This window comes from Misgurnus anguillicaudatus, chromosome 12, assembly GCF_027580225.2.
Source record: "Misgurnus anguillicaudatus chromosome 12, ASM2758022v2, whole genome shotgun sequence".
NCBI lineage: Eukaryota > Metazoa > Chordata > Actinopteri > Cypriniformes > Cobitidae > Misgurnus > Misgurnus anguillicaudatus.
In genome coordinates this window covers 9,848,248-9,862,905 of record NC_073348.2, presented here as the reverse complement: position 1 = coordinate 9,862,905, position 14,658 = coordinate 9,848,248, and the positions used below count along the sequence as shown (strand labels likewise).

At 36.9% G+C, this 14,658-nt stretch overlaps 1 protein-coding gene across 6 annotated transcripts in view; it reads right to left on the bottom strand.

The window, feature by feature from the left end:
- nrg1 (neuregulin 1) overlaps positions 1–14,658 on the bottom strand; it is a 90,703-nt gene that overhangs the window by 30,746 nt on the left and 45,299 nt on the right. For 4 of the 6 annotated variants that reach the window (XM_055206812.2, XM_055206814.2, XM_055206816.2 and 1 more), the window contains exons 2-3: positions 6,634–6,808; positions 6,258–6,382 (exon numbers count right to left, since the gene is read on the bottom strand). In XM_055206812.2, the coding sequence (XP_055062787.2) occupies positions 6,258–6,382; positions 6,634–6,808 (300 nt within the window). Of the gene's footprint in view, positions 1–6,257; positions 6,383–6,633; positions 6,809–10,060; positions 10,251–14,658 lie in introns of those variants that run through there. The other 2 variants (XM_055206821.2, XM_055206822.2) reach the window with 2 other exon arrangements.

Here is a 14,658-nt window from a genome sequence, read left to right as displayed (position 1 = left end):
AAATCTGCCTAACCAATCAAAGCGCACCATTCCATGCATTGTAAACAATAAGGGCAGTGCTTTGAATACACACAGAATCTTCATCTACTTTGTACTTCGTGATCAACAAACAAACAAAAACAAAATAATACTTTAATGGCATTGATAAAACTGTGGTGGTTTTCTGTGGCGGGGAAGAAACGTAAGCCATCAAAATCTAATAATTTACGTGGAAGGCACTCGGGCGAAGGAAAAATGCCGGCTGTTGCTTATTCTCACACGATAGCACCAAGCTTCTGTCATGCTAACACATTCACCCCAGCGGATCTTATGAAAAACTTTCCATTATTTTACTCAAAGTCAATGAAAATCGAGCAGAACGAAAACATTTTACAGCTGATCGCTTTCAAAAAAGTTCAGCCACGACGTTCCAAGGATGACAGCAGCAATGACAGTGTTCTTAATATGACAAAGTAAGTGTTTTGGTTAATGCTATTAATGTTTATTTTTTATCAGTGTATACCACTAGTCAACTAAATGAATATAACATGAAAAAGATGAATGCACATTTATATATTGATTCAATAGATTTATATTATTTGGGGGAAAAAACTTGTCATGGATTTATTGCATTTTGCGGAAAAAATGGAAAAAATTATGGATTTGAATTTTTAATGATTTATAACCTAAAGATGCTATGTGAAAGTTTGTAACAAAAAACAGTGGTTTTCATCTTGTCATTTTCTTGGTATAGAAATTTTTTTTTACCCAAATTAGTCAAATTTATTGCATTTTGGAACCAAACTCATGTATATGTATATGGAAATCAAACCCATGACCTTTCACAATGATGACACAATTCTCTACCAGTTGAGCCACAGGAAGAGGAACTAGGAATTTAATTAAAAAACAATTACTGAAAGCACTTAAGCCGTTCTGTACGGTGAATCTCATCAGAACTAAAGCATACTGTTGTCCTGTCTCATATCTTAATGCTTCAATATTTAATGCATTGAAAAGGCTGTGATGGTTCAAAAATGCTGCAGAGCATCAAATTAAAAACTATGATTATTTTCTTTAACAACAGGGATTAATGGACAAAACCAAATCAAATTGATCAAACTTTCTTCCTGCAGGTAAAAGCTGTTTCTCAGTGTTATGGTCATCTGTGCACTTTAAATTTATTTTCTTTAAAAATTATATTACATGAAGTTTTATTATTTTGAATAAACATTGCAATGAAAATATATAAAGATCAATGTATTCAGTGCAGTATCATTGTAATAACAAAAACAGTAACTTGCCCCATTTTCATCATTTAAATTCTAATTGTTTTAAAATATATGCGGATTAATTCTGAATCCTTTTTATAGGAAGTTGAATGATTCAGGGCCAAAAATGCAGGACTGTAAGACAGATATTGTGAGAGAAAGAGAGAAACCTGACCTGGATGAATCTCAGATCAGATTTAAAAGTCAAGCGAAACGTTTGGCTGGCGACGGATGGCTGCTGCATTAGCAGATGAGATGGCTTTTCATGCCAAACACGTCCAGCCAAAAGTTTTATTAAAGAAAGAAAACAAGGTCTCTGGCTCTGATTCAATATCATTCTGTGCTGACACACAAACAAAACAGAGCTTTTAAAGCAAAAAATCCTCTTTCTCTGATGGTGTGCAAGGTAAAGCAATGACTCTCTCTCTCTCTCTCTCTCTCTCTCTCTCTCTCTCTCTCTCTCTCTCTCTCTCTCTCTCTCTCTCTCTCTCTCTCTCAGCAGCAGACAGACATATAAAGTCAGGCAGACGGTCATGTCTTATGTGTGTTAATGTCCTCACCTGCGGCCGCCCGGCCGACTGGTGCCAGCGCTGTAGGTTCATCCATCACATGAACACACTGTGACTGTATGATGCTGTTATACTGACGATTCACCAACATTCTGGTGAATAGGGCTTTCAAATTAAATGTGTAATAAACTATTGCACATGTCAGGGTTAGTTCATGGCAGGGGCGTAGTTTTTGAGGGTGGGGAGGAGTTAAACCCACCAATAATTAAAACAAGCAATTACAAATGTACAGCTGACCTGGTCTTGCATGCTTAACCAACCATGCCCACTTTGAATGGTCAAGAATCTATATGACTGACACGTAAAGCAACCAATCACGTTTAGCATTGTGCCGCGTCATGTTTCAGGACGTGCCTACACAATAACAGACTAGTGTGCAACCATCATTCACGAACGTCTCTAAAGTTTATAACAACAACGACAAACACGTTAAAATATCTCTTTTACTTTTGGAAATGCGCTATAATTTCTGTGTATTGGATAGAGGTGATGAAAGTAATTAAGTTAATATTCAGTTCAGAGTTTGAGTTTAATTTCAGTGTTATATACTTAGGAAATCTACCAACAGGGCTGAGAAAAGTAGATAGATATTTATTACAAATACTTTTAGCAGGTAGCAAGAAAGCAATAACAAGAAATGGCTAAGTAAAGATTCCCCGACAATTGCTGAATGGATAGAAATAGTTAAGGAAATTAATGTTGTGGAATATTTGACTCTCTGAGATATACATGAGAGAAATGTGATGTATATTGGGAAAAATTGATACATTTTTTTAATAGAAATTGGAATGCATACGACTTGCTTTTTATTTATTTACACTGTAAAAAAATTGCTGCAATTTTGCAGCTGGTTGCCAGTAACTTACTGTAGAAGATAAAGTCTGAAAATGAAAATGTTGCCAGTAAATAACATAAATGTAAAATCTACAGTAAGTTACTGGCAGCTAGTTGCCAGTAATACCCATTAATACTGTAATTTCTACAGAATTTTTTTACAGTGTATACATTTTCATTTATTTATTCCCTTTTCTTTTCCTTTTCTGTTTTACATGATGTTTAGCATTTCTGTTAATCTATGATGATTATGCCTGATGTCCCTTGGTCTGTCTGTCTGGACTTTTCCCCCTTTTATTTTCTTGTTAAAATAAATAAATAAATAATGTAAAAAAAATATCTCTTTTAGAGTCCAATAACTGCTTCAAGCAAAACTCTTGGGACATCTTTTAAAGACTTCATGCCGTGAACCTTGCATGCTTAAAAATGGATTTGTGTCGTTTCCAGGCAGACCGTTAAAGAACGCTACAAACACGTATAATTTAACCAATCAGATAACAACTTCACTGAAAAAAATGATTCATTGAATTTAATCAATTTTTTAAGGTAAGTGGTTGCAATCAATTTATTTAAGCTACATTTAAACAAAAAAGATTAGTAACGTAAAATAAAATATAAAACTTTTGTTTAAATATAGCTTAAATAAATTGATTTCAACCACTTACCTTAAAAAAATTGATTAAATTCAGTGAATCATTTTTTTCAGTGTTCGGAGCGGCTAGTGTTTCCAGTTAACTGTGCCGTATGATGTTTAGCCAACGGTTCGTGGGCATGACGTCTGAAGCTGAACTTATAGGGTGCACCTGACTTTTGAAAATAAATAATATGCCAAACATCCGTCATGTAAACTATCCTGTCAATTCCTGGATAAAACCAAGCCCTGCTGTTTCTCTTGATTCTGTTTCAATCTTGCATTGAAAGCTCTTGTAATATCACTCAGATTAGTTTCAGATTCAAATAACATTGTCATATAGATAAATAAGGTTATGTATTAGTGAAATGCCATCAGTCTAATACAATACAATATAAAAGTGTGTTCTTCCTGCTCAGATCCATGATTTCTGCTGGTGATGCATTATTGAATGTATCATTATAATGATGTTGTCTATAAAGCGCCCCTGATCCTGATCCGTACTGCAGTCAGGAGGAGCACTCAGGATTGTGTAATAATTCATGTGTTGGAGGTGCACTGTGTTCTCCATCTCAAAGCGTTACCCAAACAAAAAAGTGTATAGCGTAACTGAGGACAGAACTCAAACTAGACTGGACACGCTATAGCACAACCATTGAAATATACAACATGTGCATCATCATCATGTGACCTTGGACCTTCATCGTTCACTGAATCCAGCCATGCAGCATTGCACAATGGATTCTTATCACATTATATTTAGTCTATTGTTAATCGTCAGTTCTCTGTAGAGCTGCACTGCTCACGTCTAGACGCTGTAATTGAAATCTGACCTGTTCAGATCACCACAACACATATCTAGAGAATGCATTGAATAATATTGCTTCAAATACCACACCAATGACATCTTGCCTTGTCCTTTTACCGCTACACTAATGTATTATCCTGAAGTTCAGCTGGACCTTACTGACCCAGACAGAAGACAAATCCACAACATGATCTCATACTGAGACCAAACATCCATAAAAGCAGCCAGATGGATTCAACGAGTCGGAGATACCTGAACTATTATTGCAAAAAAAAAACACTGTGAGGTGATGGCAGAGATTAAAGATTAAATGTTCATCATTATTATATTTACTCACAACATAACCAATGTATTTCTGCACACAAAGTCAGTACGCACAAACCCTGTATCACGAAATTATATGCCTATTATCACGTCTTCCGTGACCCTGACACGTTTTTCCGACTTTTTGCGTGAACATGTCACGCATCTCTGCCCGCGTGTTACTCAACTGTTTTGTCCCATCTTCAAACCATTGACGCATTGGCATTTGCGTTAGGATGTCACTTTAACTATTGGTTTATACCTTTTTTCATGATTTTTTTATTTTACGATATTTAAACCATTGTCGCCCTGGCATTAAGGTTAGAGTTTGGGTAAGGATGTAATTTTATGTAAATCTAACCCTAAACCGAAGCGACAATGGTAAGAAAATAGGACAAAACAGTTGAGTAACAAATTCATGACAGTGACACGCAAACAGAAATACGTGACATGTTCACGCAAAAAGGCGGAAAAAGGTGTTAGTGTCACGGAAAAGACTCACAAATTTACGTGACTATAGATGGTTTCATCGGGGGCACGTACGGTGATGCGATAAGCGTCTGGTCCGAGCTTTACTTCCGGTTTCTGTTTGTTTAATGGTCTGACTAGTTGCTGAAACTGAACTCTTAAACAAATACCTTGTTGAAAATAACAAATGTTTTTCCTATGTAATCTATGTTTATTTTGCTTGTTATATAAATAAACTACTTTAAAAGGACTTTGTTGTTATTTCTTTTTCACGGAGTTTACCGGAAGTTACGTGATGACCACGAAAGCCGGATGTTTATGTTGTTACAGCTGAAACGGTCTATAGGTACGTAATTTCGTGATACTGTGTTGGTTTACAACAAATCAAACATCTGACTGAATTTATCTTTCTTATGATCAGGGAAACCATCCAAGATTAAATATCAATTCATGCAAACCATATGCAAATATGCTGTCCCAAACTATTTCATATATCTACTGACTATTCTGCCCTACATAGGCAAAAGGCAGTAACTTCGTTTTTGGTCAAAAATTACTTATTGATATTTTTGAGACATTCAAGACCTCCTTTATTATTTGCATTAGTATCTTGAGTCAATTTATGTTTTTTCGAGAAAAAAAAAATGAAGAAGAAATTAACAGACAACTGAAACTCACTATAAGTCTAAACTTTAAAGTCATTTTTCTCAGTTTCATACTCTAGCGAGTTAAGGTCTATTGCCTTTGTAGGGCAGTATTATTCTAAAATCTGTCAAAAGAAAGTAATATGTTTATTTAATCCTAAAAACAGAAGTCAAACTATAAGCTAAGGTTTTCTTCAATGAGGTTGATTGTCAATATTTTTCACATAGAGATGAATGAAAGAGAGAGAGATGACTTCCGTTAAATGAAAAGCTCTTGATGAATCTGCTGTGAGGAAGATCTAATGATGACCACCGGCCGCTCTCATATTACTAGAGGGGAGGACCTGAAGGGAAACTACTCACTACCAATCAATACATCCATCCAATAAGAAATAACACTTCAGAAATGAGAGAGCTATAAAATAGTTTTGTTTGATTCAGCGTGTGATGGTGAACTGCTGAGGTAACAAAAAAAGGTTTGTACATTCGACAGGTATCTTTTTAACCCCACCGCCAGCTGGTTTCTGTCTTCATTAACATGATTGACTGTTTTAGGCGTGAGGCAGAACTTTGAGCATTGTGATTGATCTCATTCATTTATCTGTGAGTGGCATCCACTATAAAACAATTCACTTGAATAAGCGACTTTAGAAAAAATACTGTATCCAACTTATGCAATGAGTATTCAAATTCAGAAATACTCGTGTTATTTAACTATCTAATTTATTCTGATGATACCGAGTGTCTTACCTTTGATGATGGTTATGTTGGCGGTTGTATTTGTTTTTCCTAAGCTGTTGACAGCCTCACATGTATAGTAGCCAGCATCCGCCTCTGTTGACTTCCTGATGGAAAGTTCGGATATTGTTTTCTCCCTGTCAAAGTTTTGGTTTACATTAGTGTTGTGTATTTAGATTGACATTATTACACTTCAATGATGTGGATTTACGCACATCATGGATTCACATCAGTAAACTTTTCCATACACCTGCCCACACACACCAGGATATATCAAAGCGCAATTGGGTCCCTTATTTGTATGTGACAGATGAAGGCAAATGACATCTTCAAAGAAGAACAGATGCGAGATAAATGTAATAAGTGTAGTTCAGTTGAGGGCACTTACCCTTTCTTCTTTTTAATCTTCATGCCTTTGGGTTTATTTTTGCCTGTGAGTTCTGTTTTGTTTTTGTACCACTTGATGGTGGGTGTTGGGTTTCCGCTCAGGACCTCACACCTCAGGATGATCTTCTTTCCATCTTCTATCGTGCTGCTCCGCAGGTTCTTCAGCTTGGGTTCAGCTGAAAGACAAACACATGATCATCATCACATCAAAACCACTAAAGGAAAGAAATACTGTTCTGCATTAAGAGCATAAGGATTGCTTTTCGGATATTTGCGGTTTCTTGCATTGTAACAAATGTCAGCATTTCACTTTCAACTGTTGATTAAACACATTTGTGAAGTACTTACAGATCACATTTTACTGCCGCTGTACCAAAATAATACACAACAAGAGGACAGTTATACTGTCTCCTAAACTCTTCATACTATTTATAAACTCTGATCTGAAATTATTGACAAATAGATGTCAACAAACACAGCTCTGCAATTCAACATTTAACATATCTCACATAGGGCTGTCACAATGATTAAATAATCGGCTCATCGCGATTGTTTGACCTCACCTCACCTGATTTCAGATCACCGCAATGATTGCACATCTCTCTAAAAACACAAGGGGGGGGCTGCTGAGCCTGTTTAAATGAGACCGTTCAGATGGCAGTGTAACACGATACATTGTAAAGCCATTCAATAAAGTGGAAAAATATACTAATACCAGTACTAATGTGACCTTAGTAGGATTGGCTACTATTTAAAGGTGCAGTGTGTAAATTTTAGCGTCATCCAGTGATGAGGTTGCAAATTGCAACCAACGGCTCAGTCCACTGCTCACCCCTCGCTTTGAAACGCATAGAGAAGCTATGGTACCCGCCACTGGAAAAACATGTGATAACAGAGACAACTTAGTAAAAAAAGTTTGTCCGTTAAGGGCTTCTGTAGAAACATGGCGGCACAAAATGGCCACTTCCACGTAAAGGGACCCTCTGTGTATGTAGATAAAAAAGTCTCATTCTAAGGTAAAAAAAACATAACAGTTCATTATAAAAAGGTCTTTATACACCCCTGATAATATAGTTTTGCATATTATTTTGCATTTCTGTCAAGAGATCCTTCTAAAAATTACACGCTGCACCTTTAAGGCCTGTTCTGGTATAGTCAGTATATTTTGATTGTATATTTATTTTCTGTTATTTTTTAGACACATTCTTGTGTTTATTTATTTCTTATGAAGAATTACTTTTTTAATATGTGTAAATAAGGTAAACCTTGCAAAAGATTTAATTTAAAAAATCACAACAAAACAACGTCAGCCACATTTCATAATCGTTACCTAAGCCCTAATCTCACAAACTCTACACATACAGTACACATACAGTAAACACATAAGTCAGTGCGAATCACTATTTTGACTAACCGATTATAAATGCCTTTATTATAAATGAGTAATATTCCTTCATCATGAATGTTTATCCAAACCAGCAGGTGGTGGTACTGTATCTCATCTCATCCTGAATGTTTATGAACTCAGTGTCAGTATTGTTTGAGAATTAATGTTGAATATTTTAAGTAAATTTATTCCACAGACAGAAAGAATGAAACTGTCCATCTATACACTGTCAGCAAAAAGATACAAAAGTTGACTTACAAAAAGGTCCATTTTGGGTACCTTTGAGGCACCAATATGCACCGTTTAGGAACAAAAGTGTACTTTTTGAAACGGCATGACAACTTCTGTGCCTTCCTGTACCTTTTTTCTGAGAGTGTATGAAGTGGTTTGGTGCCAGAAGCACAAACATTGTCCCCTTCATTCTATTATGAGTCTCTTTTGGGACACCTGCTGTGTTTTTGAACCCAAATCTCATTCATTCAGTCAGTCTATCACAGGCCGATGCGGTCGGACCTCACAGTGTGAGCTTTACTCTTAATATGTATTTGAATGGAAACACTTCAGAGTAAAATCGTCCAGTCGTGTCATGTGTTGAATAACTGTGATCTCTGTGTTTCCTGTAGACCGCTGCTGTCTTTCCCTTCAGCTGTTTCTTTATATCATGAACCGGCTCCCTTTGGGAAAACTCCTACACTAAAAAACTGAGTCAGATCGGCGTCCACATTCCAGTACACATTCACAATGAAGGAAACATTCAATGATCTAATGTGAGCTTCAGACAGATGGATATCTCAATCACGTCTCAGATCCATTAGTGGACATCCTGATATTGATACCGGCAGCAGGGCTTTACTAAAATATTATACAATTAAAGTCATTTTTATAAGCTATTAATAAATATATTATGTGAAATAATAATTGGAGGGTTCAGATAGAAATCCTGCTACTGAAAGTCTATCAGCAGCACTTTCTCTTACTTTTCTGACTCATTTCAGCAATGATTTAAAGCAACTGATCCCAGTGTGATTTTCAGTGAAGTCATTTCCGAGCAAGTTCACACAGACATTAATCCCATTAACTGTGAATAAGCTTTACTAACCATGAAGTGTGCATAAATAACACAAATAACTACGGTTTCAACACAACACAACCATCTGTAATGCTAAACATAACATAATAATGTGGTGTGTGTGTGTGCGTGCGTGCGTGCGAGAGTGTGTGTGTGTGTACCTTCAGTTGTAGTTTCTGTGCTAAACTGACAAATGTCAATGCAGTTTCACTAACACTCCCACAAATACTTCTGCAGTACATCTGCCAGCCTCGTACGCATGCAGTGTGTGCGAGCGACTCTTAAGTTTCATCTAAAGCTTGCGTGAACATGTTTAAGGTTGCTAAATGAATCAGTGCTTAAAAATCTTTTCTTTTTCTGACAATATATGACATGCAAGTTAGCCATGTGTCCCATCAGTCAGAAAACAGATTAAAAATTAACCAGCGGTTTCTTTGAAATCCTTCTTGAGGTCTGCTCACGAATAACATACTTCAACACTTCAACATATGTGTGCATGTTAACTTCAAGAATACATTGAAAACATGAACACTAAAGACTACACAAATAAACAAAATGATTATTAGTAACAATACAGAGGTCACAGAGTAAAAACAGCCCTGTAAATTCATTCATTAAAAATGAATGAATCTACCTAAAGTCACGGTTAATGACACATTAACTAAACTCCTTAATCTGACACAAATATAATCCACTTTAGACCTGTAACATCTGTATATAAGCCATGTGATGAACAGGAAAACCATCTTTGTTAAGTCACCAGACTTGTTCCCCAGATCTTGTTAATCTTGGTTAAACACATTTTTGGTCTTTTTTTCTTGACAGAGCCACACGCGCACAAATGTCGACATACAACACCTGTGAGTTACAAACACAACTCCTGAATAAACTTTTTAACATAAAGTACAACCTGCCCATCCATCCATCCATCCATTCAAAGCACCCAAAAAGTCTGAGAGGACAAGCGGTTACCTTGTGGAGAGCTGTCAGAGTCTTTTTGCTTTTTCTTTTCTCCCTTCTTTCCTTCTTTTTTGGGTTTCTTCTCAGACATGTTGTAGTTTAGATGTGTGTGATTTCTCAGCTCTGTTCAGCTGTCAGTCGCTGGATTCAAAGTTCTCCGCTCACTCGCTCTAACCAACTGTGAAATGAGGTGCTGTGGGGTGAGCATGTGTGTTTTACGGCTAAGGCGGGACCAGTGCTTAATGTGTCACGTGTGTGTGTGTGTGTGTGTGTGTGTGTGTGCTGTGCATTATTTTATTTTAAAAGTTTTAAAAGTGTTTTAAAAGCCTCACCTGTGTGTTTAATTCGTATGTTATGATTTTAAAGACTTCTTTAAAAGAATCATTTTAATAAAAAGAAAAGTTGAGATTCTGGGATTTTCACATACACTAGTATGTTTACGGTAATGTTTTTTAATGATGTTATTATAAAATTCTCAATGGAAAAAAATAAATAATTTATAAACATATTAAACTCGTACAATTTTACTTTTCCCTGGACGTGACGACACATCAGTGACGAAAACGCACAATAAGATTAACAGGATCAGACACGTTTAAAGTTCTTCTGTACCCTGAACACACTTTGATGAGGATCTTTGAGGATCTGTCTCTTTATTCCTGCATGACATTTTGAATAAAAACTGCTCTGATCATTCAACTCCTTCACACTGCACAGTAAAAAGATTTACAGGAGACCTGATTCATTGTGTAGTTTACTGTAAGTGATATTCAGGTTAATTAGTATAAAGTTGAATGCTTTCAGTTTCACTCAGTGGGTGTTGAATGAAACCAGCCCGTCTGCCCCTTCAGGTACACACCACACAGGCGGTTTCAGGGAGGGGGGAGGTGGGTTGAGGAAATCCCAAAAATCTTACACCTGTACAAATGCAAATACGTCACACACAGTAAAAGTCATTTTGGAATGAGATGCCTCTGCAAACCTGTTCTCTTCCTGCACGAAAAAGGATGAAACACAGCATGAGATTGCATGACACAACATCAGACTGCACAAACTATATGAATAGTCTCACCTAATCTCACCTAAACAGCATTATGTGAGATTAAATGAGACTGCATGAGACAACATGAAGCTGCATAAGACTGCTTGTAACTGCAGGTAAATTGGTGAGACTGTGCGAAACTGCGTAAGACTGCATAAGATTACATGAGTCTGTGTGAGACTACATTAGACTGCATAAGACTACATGAGGCTGCATAAGATTGGACTGCATGAGACTACATGAGACTGCGTCCAACTGCAGGTAAATGGGTGAGTCTGTTTGAAACTACATGGGACTGCATGATGCTACATAGGGCTGCATAAGACTGCATGAGACTGCGTGCAACTACAGGTGAACGGGTAAGACTCCATGAGACTGCATAAGATTACATGAGACTGTGTGAGACTATATTAGACTGCATGAGACTATATACGGCTGCATAAGACTGTGAGCCTTCATGAGACTGTGTGAGACTACATGAGACTGCATGCAACTGCAGGTAAATGGGCGAGTCTGTTTGAAACTGTGTAAGACTGCCTAACATCACATTAGACTGCATAAGACTACATAAGGCTGCATTAGACTGTGAGACTGCATGAGACTGTGTGAGACTACATGAGACTGCATGCAACTGCAGGTAAATGGGCGAGTCTGTTTGAAACTGCGTAAGACTGCATAACATCACATTAGACTGCATAAGACTACATAAGGCTGCATAAGACTGTGAGTCTGCATGAGACTGTGTGAGACTACATGAGACTGCATGCAACTGCAGGTAAATGGGCGAGTCTGTTTGAAACTGTGTAAGACTGCCTAACATCACATTAGACTGCATAAGACTACATAAGGCTGCATTAGACTGTGAGACTGCATGAGACTGTGTGAGACTACATGAGACTGCATGCAACTGCAGGTAAATGGGCGAGTCTGTTTGAAACTGCGTAAGACTGCATAACATCACATTAGACTGCATAAGACTACATAAGGCTGCATAAGACTGTGAGTCTGCATGAGACTGCGTAAGACTACATGAAACTGCATGCAACTGCAGGTAAATGACGAGTCTGTTTGAAACTGGGAAAGACTGCATAACATCACATTAGACTGCATAAGTCTACATAAGGCTGCATAAGACTGTGAGACTGCATGAGACTGTGTGAGACTACATGAGACTGCATGCAACTGCAGGTAAATGGGCGAGTCTGTTTGAAACTGCGTAAGACTGCATAACATCACATTAGACTGCATAAGACTACATAAGGCTGCATAAGACTGTGAGACTGCATGAGACTGTGTGAGACTACATGAGACTGCATGCAACTGCAGGTAAATGGGCGAGTCTGTTTGAAACTGCGTAAGACTGCATAACATCACATTAGACTGCATGAGACTACATAAGGCTGCATAAGACTGTGAGACTGCATGAGACTGTGTGAGACTACATGAGACTGCATGCAACTGCAGGTAAATGGCGAGTCTGTTTGAAACTGTGTAAAACTGCATAAGATTGTATAAGACTGTGCGAGACTACATGAGACTGCGTGAGACTGTAAAACTGCATAAAGGTACATGAGACTATGTGAGACGGCATGAGCCTACATGACACGTTGTAAAACTGAGTGAGACTACCGTATTTTCCGGACTATAAGTCACACTTTTTTTCATAGTTTGGCTGGTCCTGCGACTTGTAGTCAGGTGCGACTTGTATGGCAAAATTAATTCATACTGACTAACATGAACCAAAAGAAAACATTAAAGTCTACAGCTACGAGAGGGCACTATATGTTGCTCCTGTAGCCTACCCCTGAAAAAAACTGTTAACTGAAACATTAACTTAAAGACAACGGAGAAAGACTTAACAAACAAAATACCCCCAAAAAGAATAAAAATTTTCTAAATAAATGTGACTTATAGTCCAGTGCGACTTATATATGTTTTTTCCTCTTCATGACGCAAATACGGTACACAAGATTGCACAAGACTACATAAGAAGTGAGAAGTGTGTGTGTATACAGATACTGCATTATTGACATTTGTGTATGATGTAACAGAAATCTCACATCTCGAATACTGATAAGATCTACTTGAATTCTTACATGACTGCTTACACTGAAATTTAGGAATGCATTACAAAACACGGCTATGACCGCTTTACCCAACGGTTATATTTATCACTGTGCCATTAGAAACCACAGGTATCGCTTTCATGCATATTACACATAGGAACGTTGGGACAATTTGTTTCAGTAGGGGTTGCCCTTCAGCCGTTACTTATTCACGATACCGCACAGCCTCTCGTACCATATTGTTTACATAGTTATCTTTAAACTATGTAAACACAGTTATATTCTGTTTACAAATGTAATTGTTCAAATGTATTAGTGTTCATGAAAAATAAGCAAAAATAAAAAGGTAGGATTTTTAGTGAATCATATTATTTTAGTGATATGATTCTCTATTGAGAATTTTTTTTACTAACAAATTAAAGATGACAAGCAAATTCTTAATTCTTGCTGAGGTAAATGTGACTTCACAGGTCCTCTCAAGCCTGTCGATGTTTTGACAGTGTTGTGACAGTGCTGCGTCTGTTCATGACGTTTAGATTCTGACTGGGTAGTTGTCAGGATCTAAACTCATGCTTTGGGTTTTTTGTCATTTGTTTTGTTTTGTAATGGACACATGACCTTTGAGTTTACATGGTGCCATATCCCTTAACCAGGGGTAACTGTATATAATGAAAATACAACATACTATCTGATACAGATTATATCTATGATTTTTTTCTGTAAACTCACACTAAAGCCCCTTTAGTAAAGTTTTTACTTGGTGGCCATATGTACAATGCCGAGCAGTCGTTTCTGTCATATAAACCAAGTCTCGACGCAGACCAATATCTGCTTCAGCAGGGAAAAACTAATTTCAATAAACCACTTGCTAAGATTAAATTTAAACAACATACTGAGGAACAATTAAACCTAACATGTATCTTTTATGACCATGTTTTGACATGCTTTATATATTTATAATATAATCAATTTCTCATAATGAAATATTCTTATTACATTAGGAGCTCAAGATTTTATTAAGTTTAGAGAAAAATATTACATTATGACATTTAATTACATCGATAATGTAATACTTATTACATTCTGTGCAGTTATGAGTTGTTAGATGGAGACATGTCCTTCTGCATAGCTCAGAGAGCATTGCATTAAAAGCCCAAAAGGCCATGGGTTCGATCCCAGAAACACAAATAGTGATAAAAAAGTATGAGTTGTAATGCGATGTAAGTCACTTTGGATAAAAGTGTCTGCCAAATGCAGAAATGTAAATGTAGACACAGAGAATAAAAAGGAAATGGAGTACATCACAGCACAACAGTGCCACTTATTTAATATATACACTGTAAACATACACATAGCTAACCAGCTGAAAGAACTGATGACTAAACATTCACCATTAATGATTCATTTGTATATACTCAGATACATAAACATTCATGCAATGGTTTGTAAGAGAGAGGTTAAGTTATTCACTGCCTTGTGCGTCTTTTGAGGAAATGTCATGT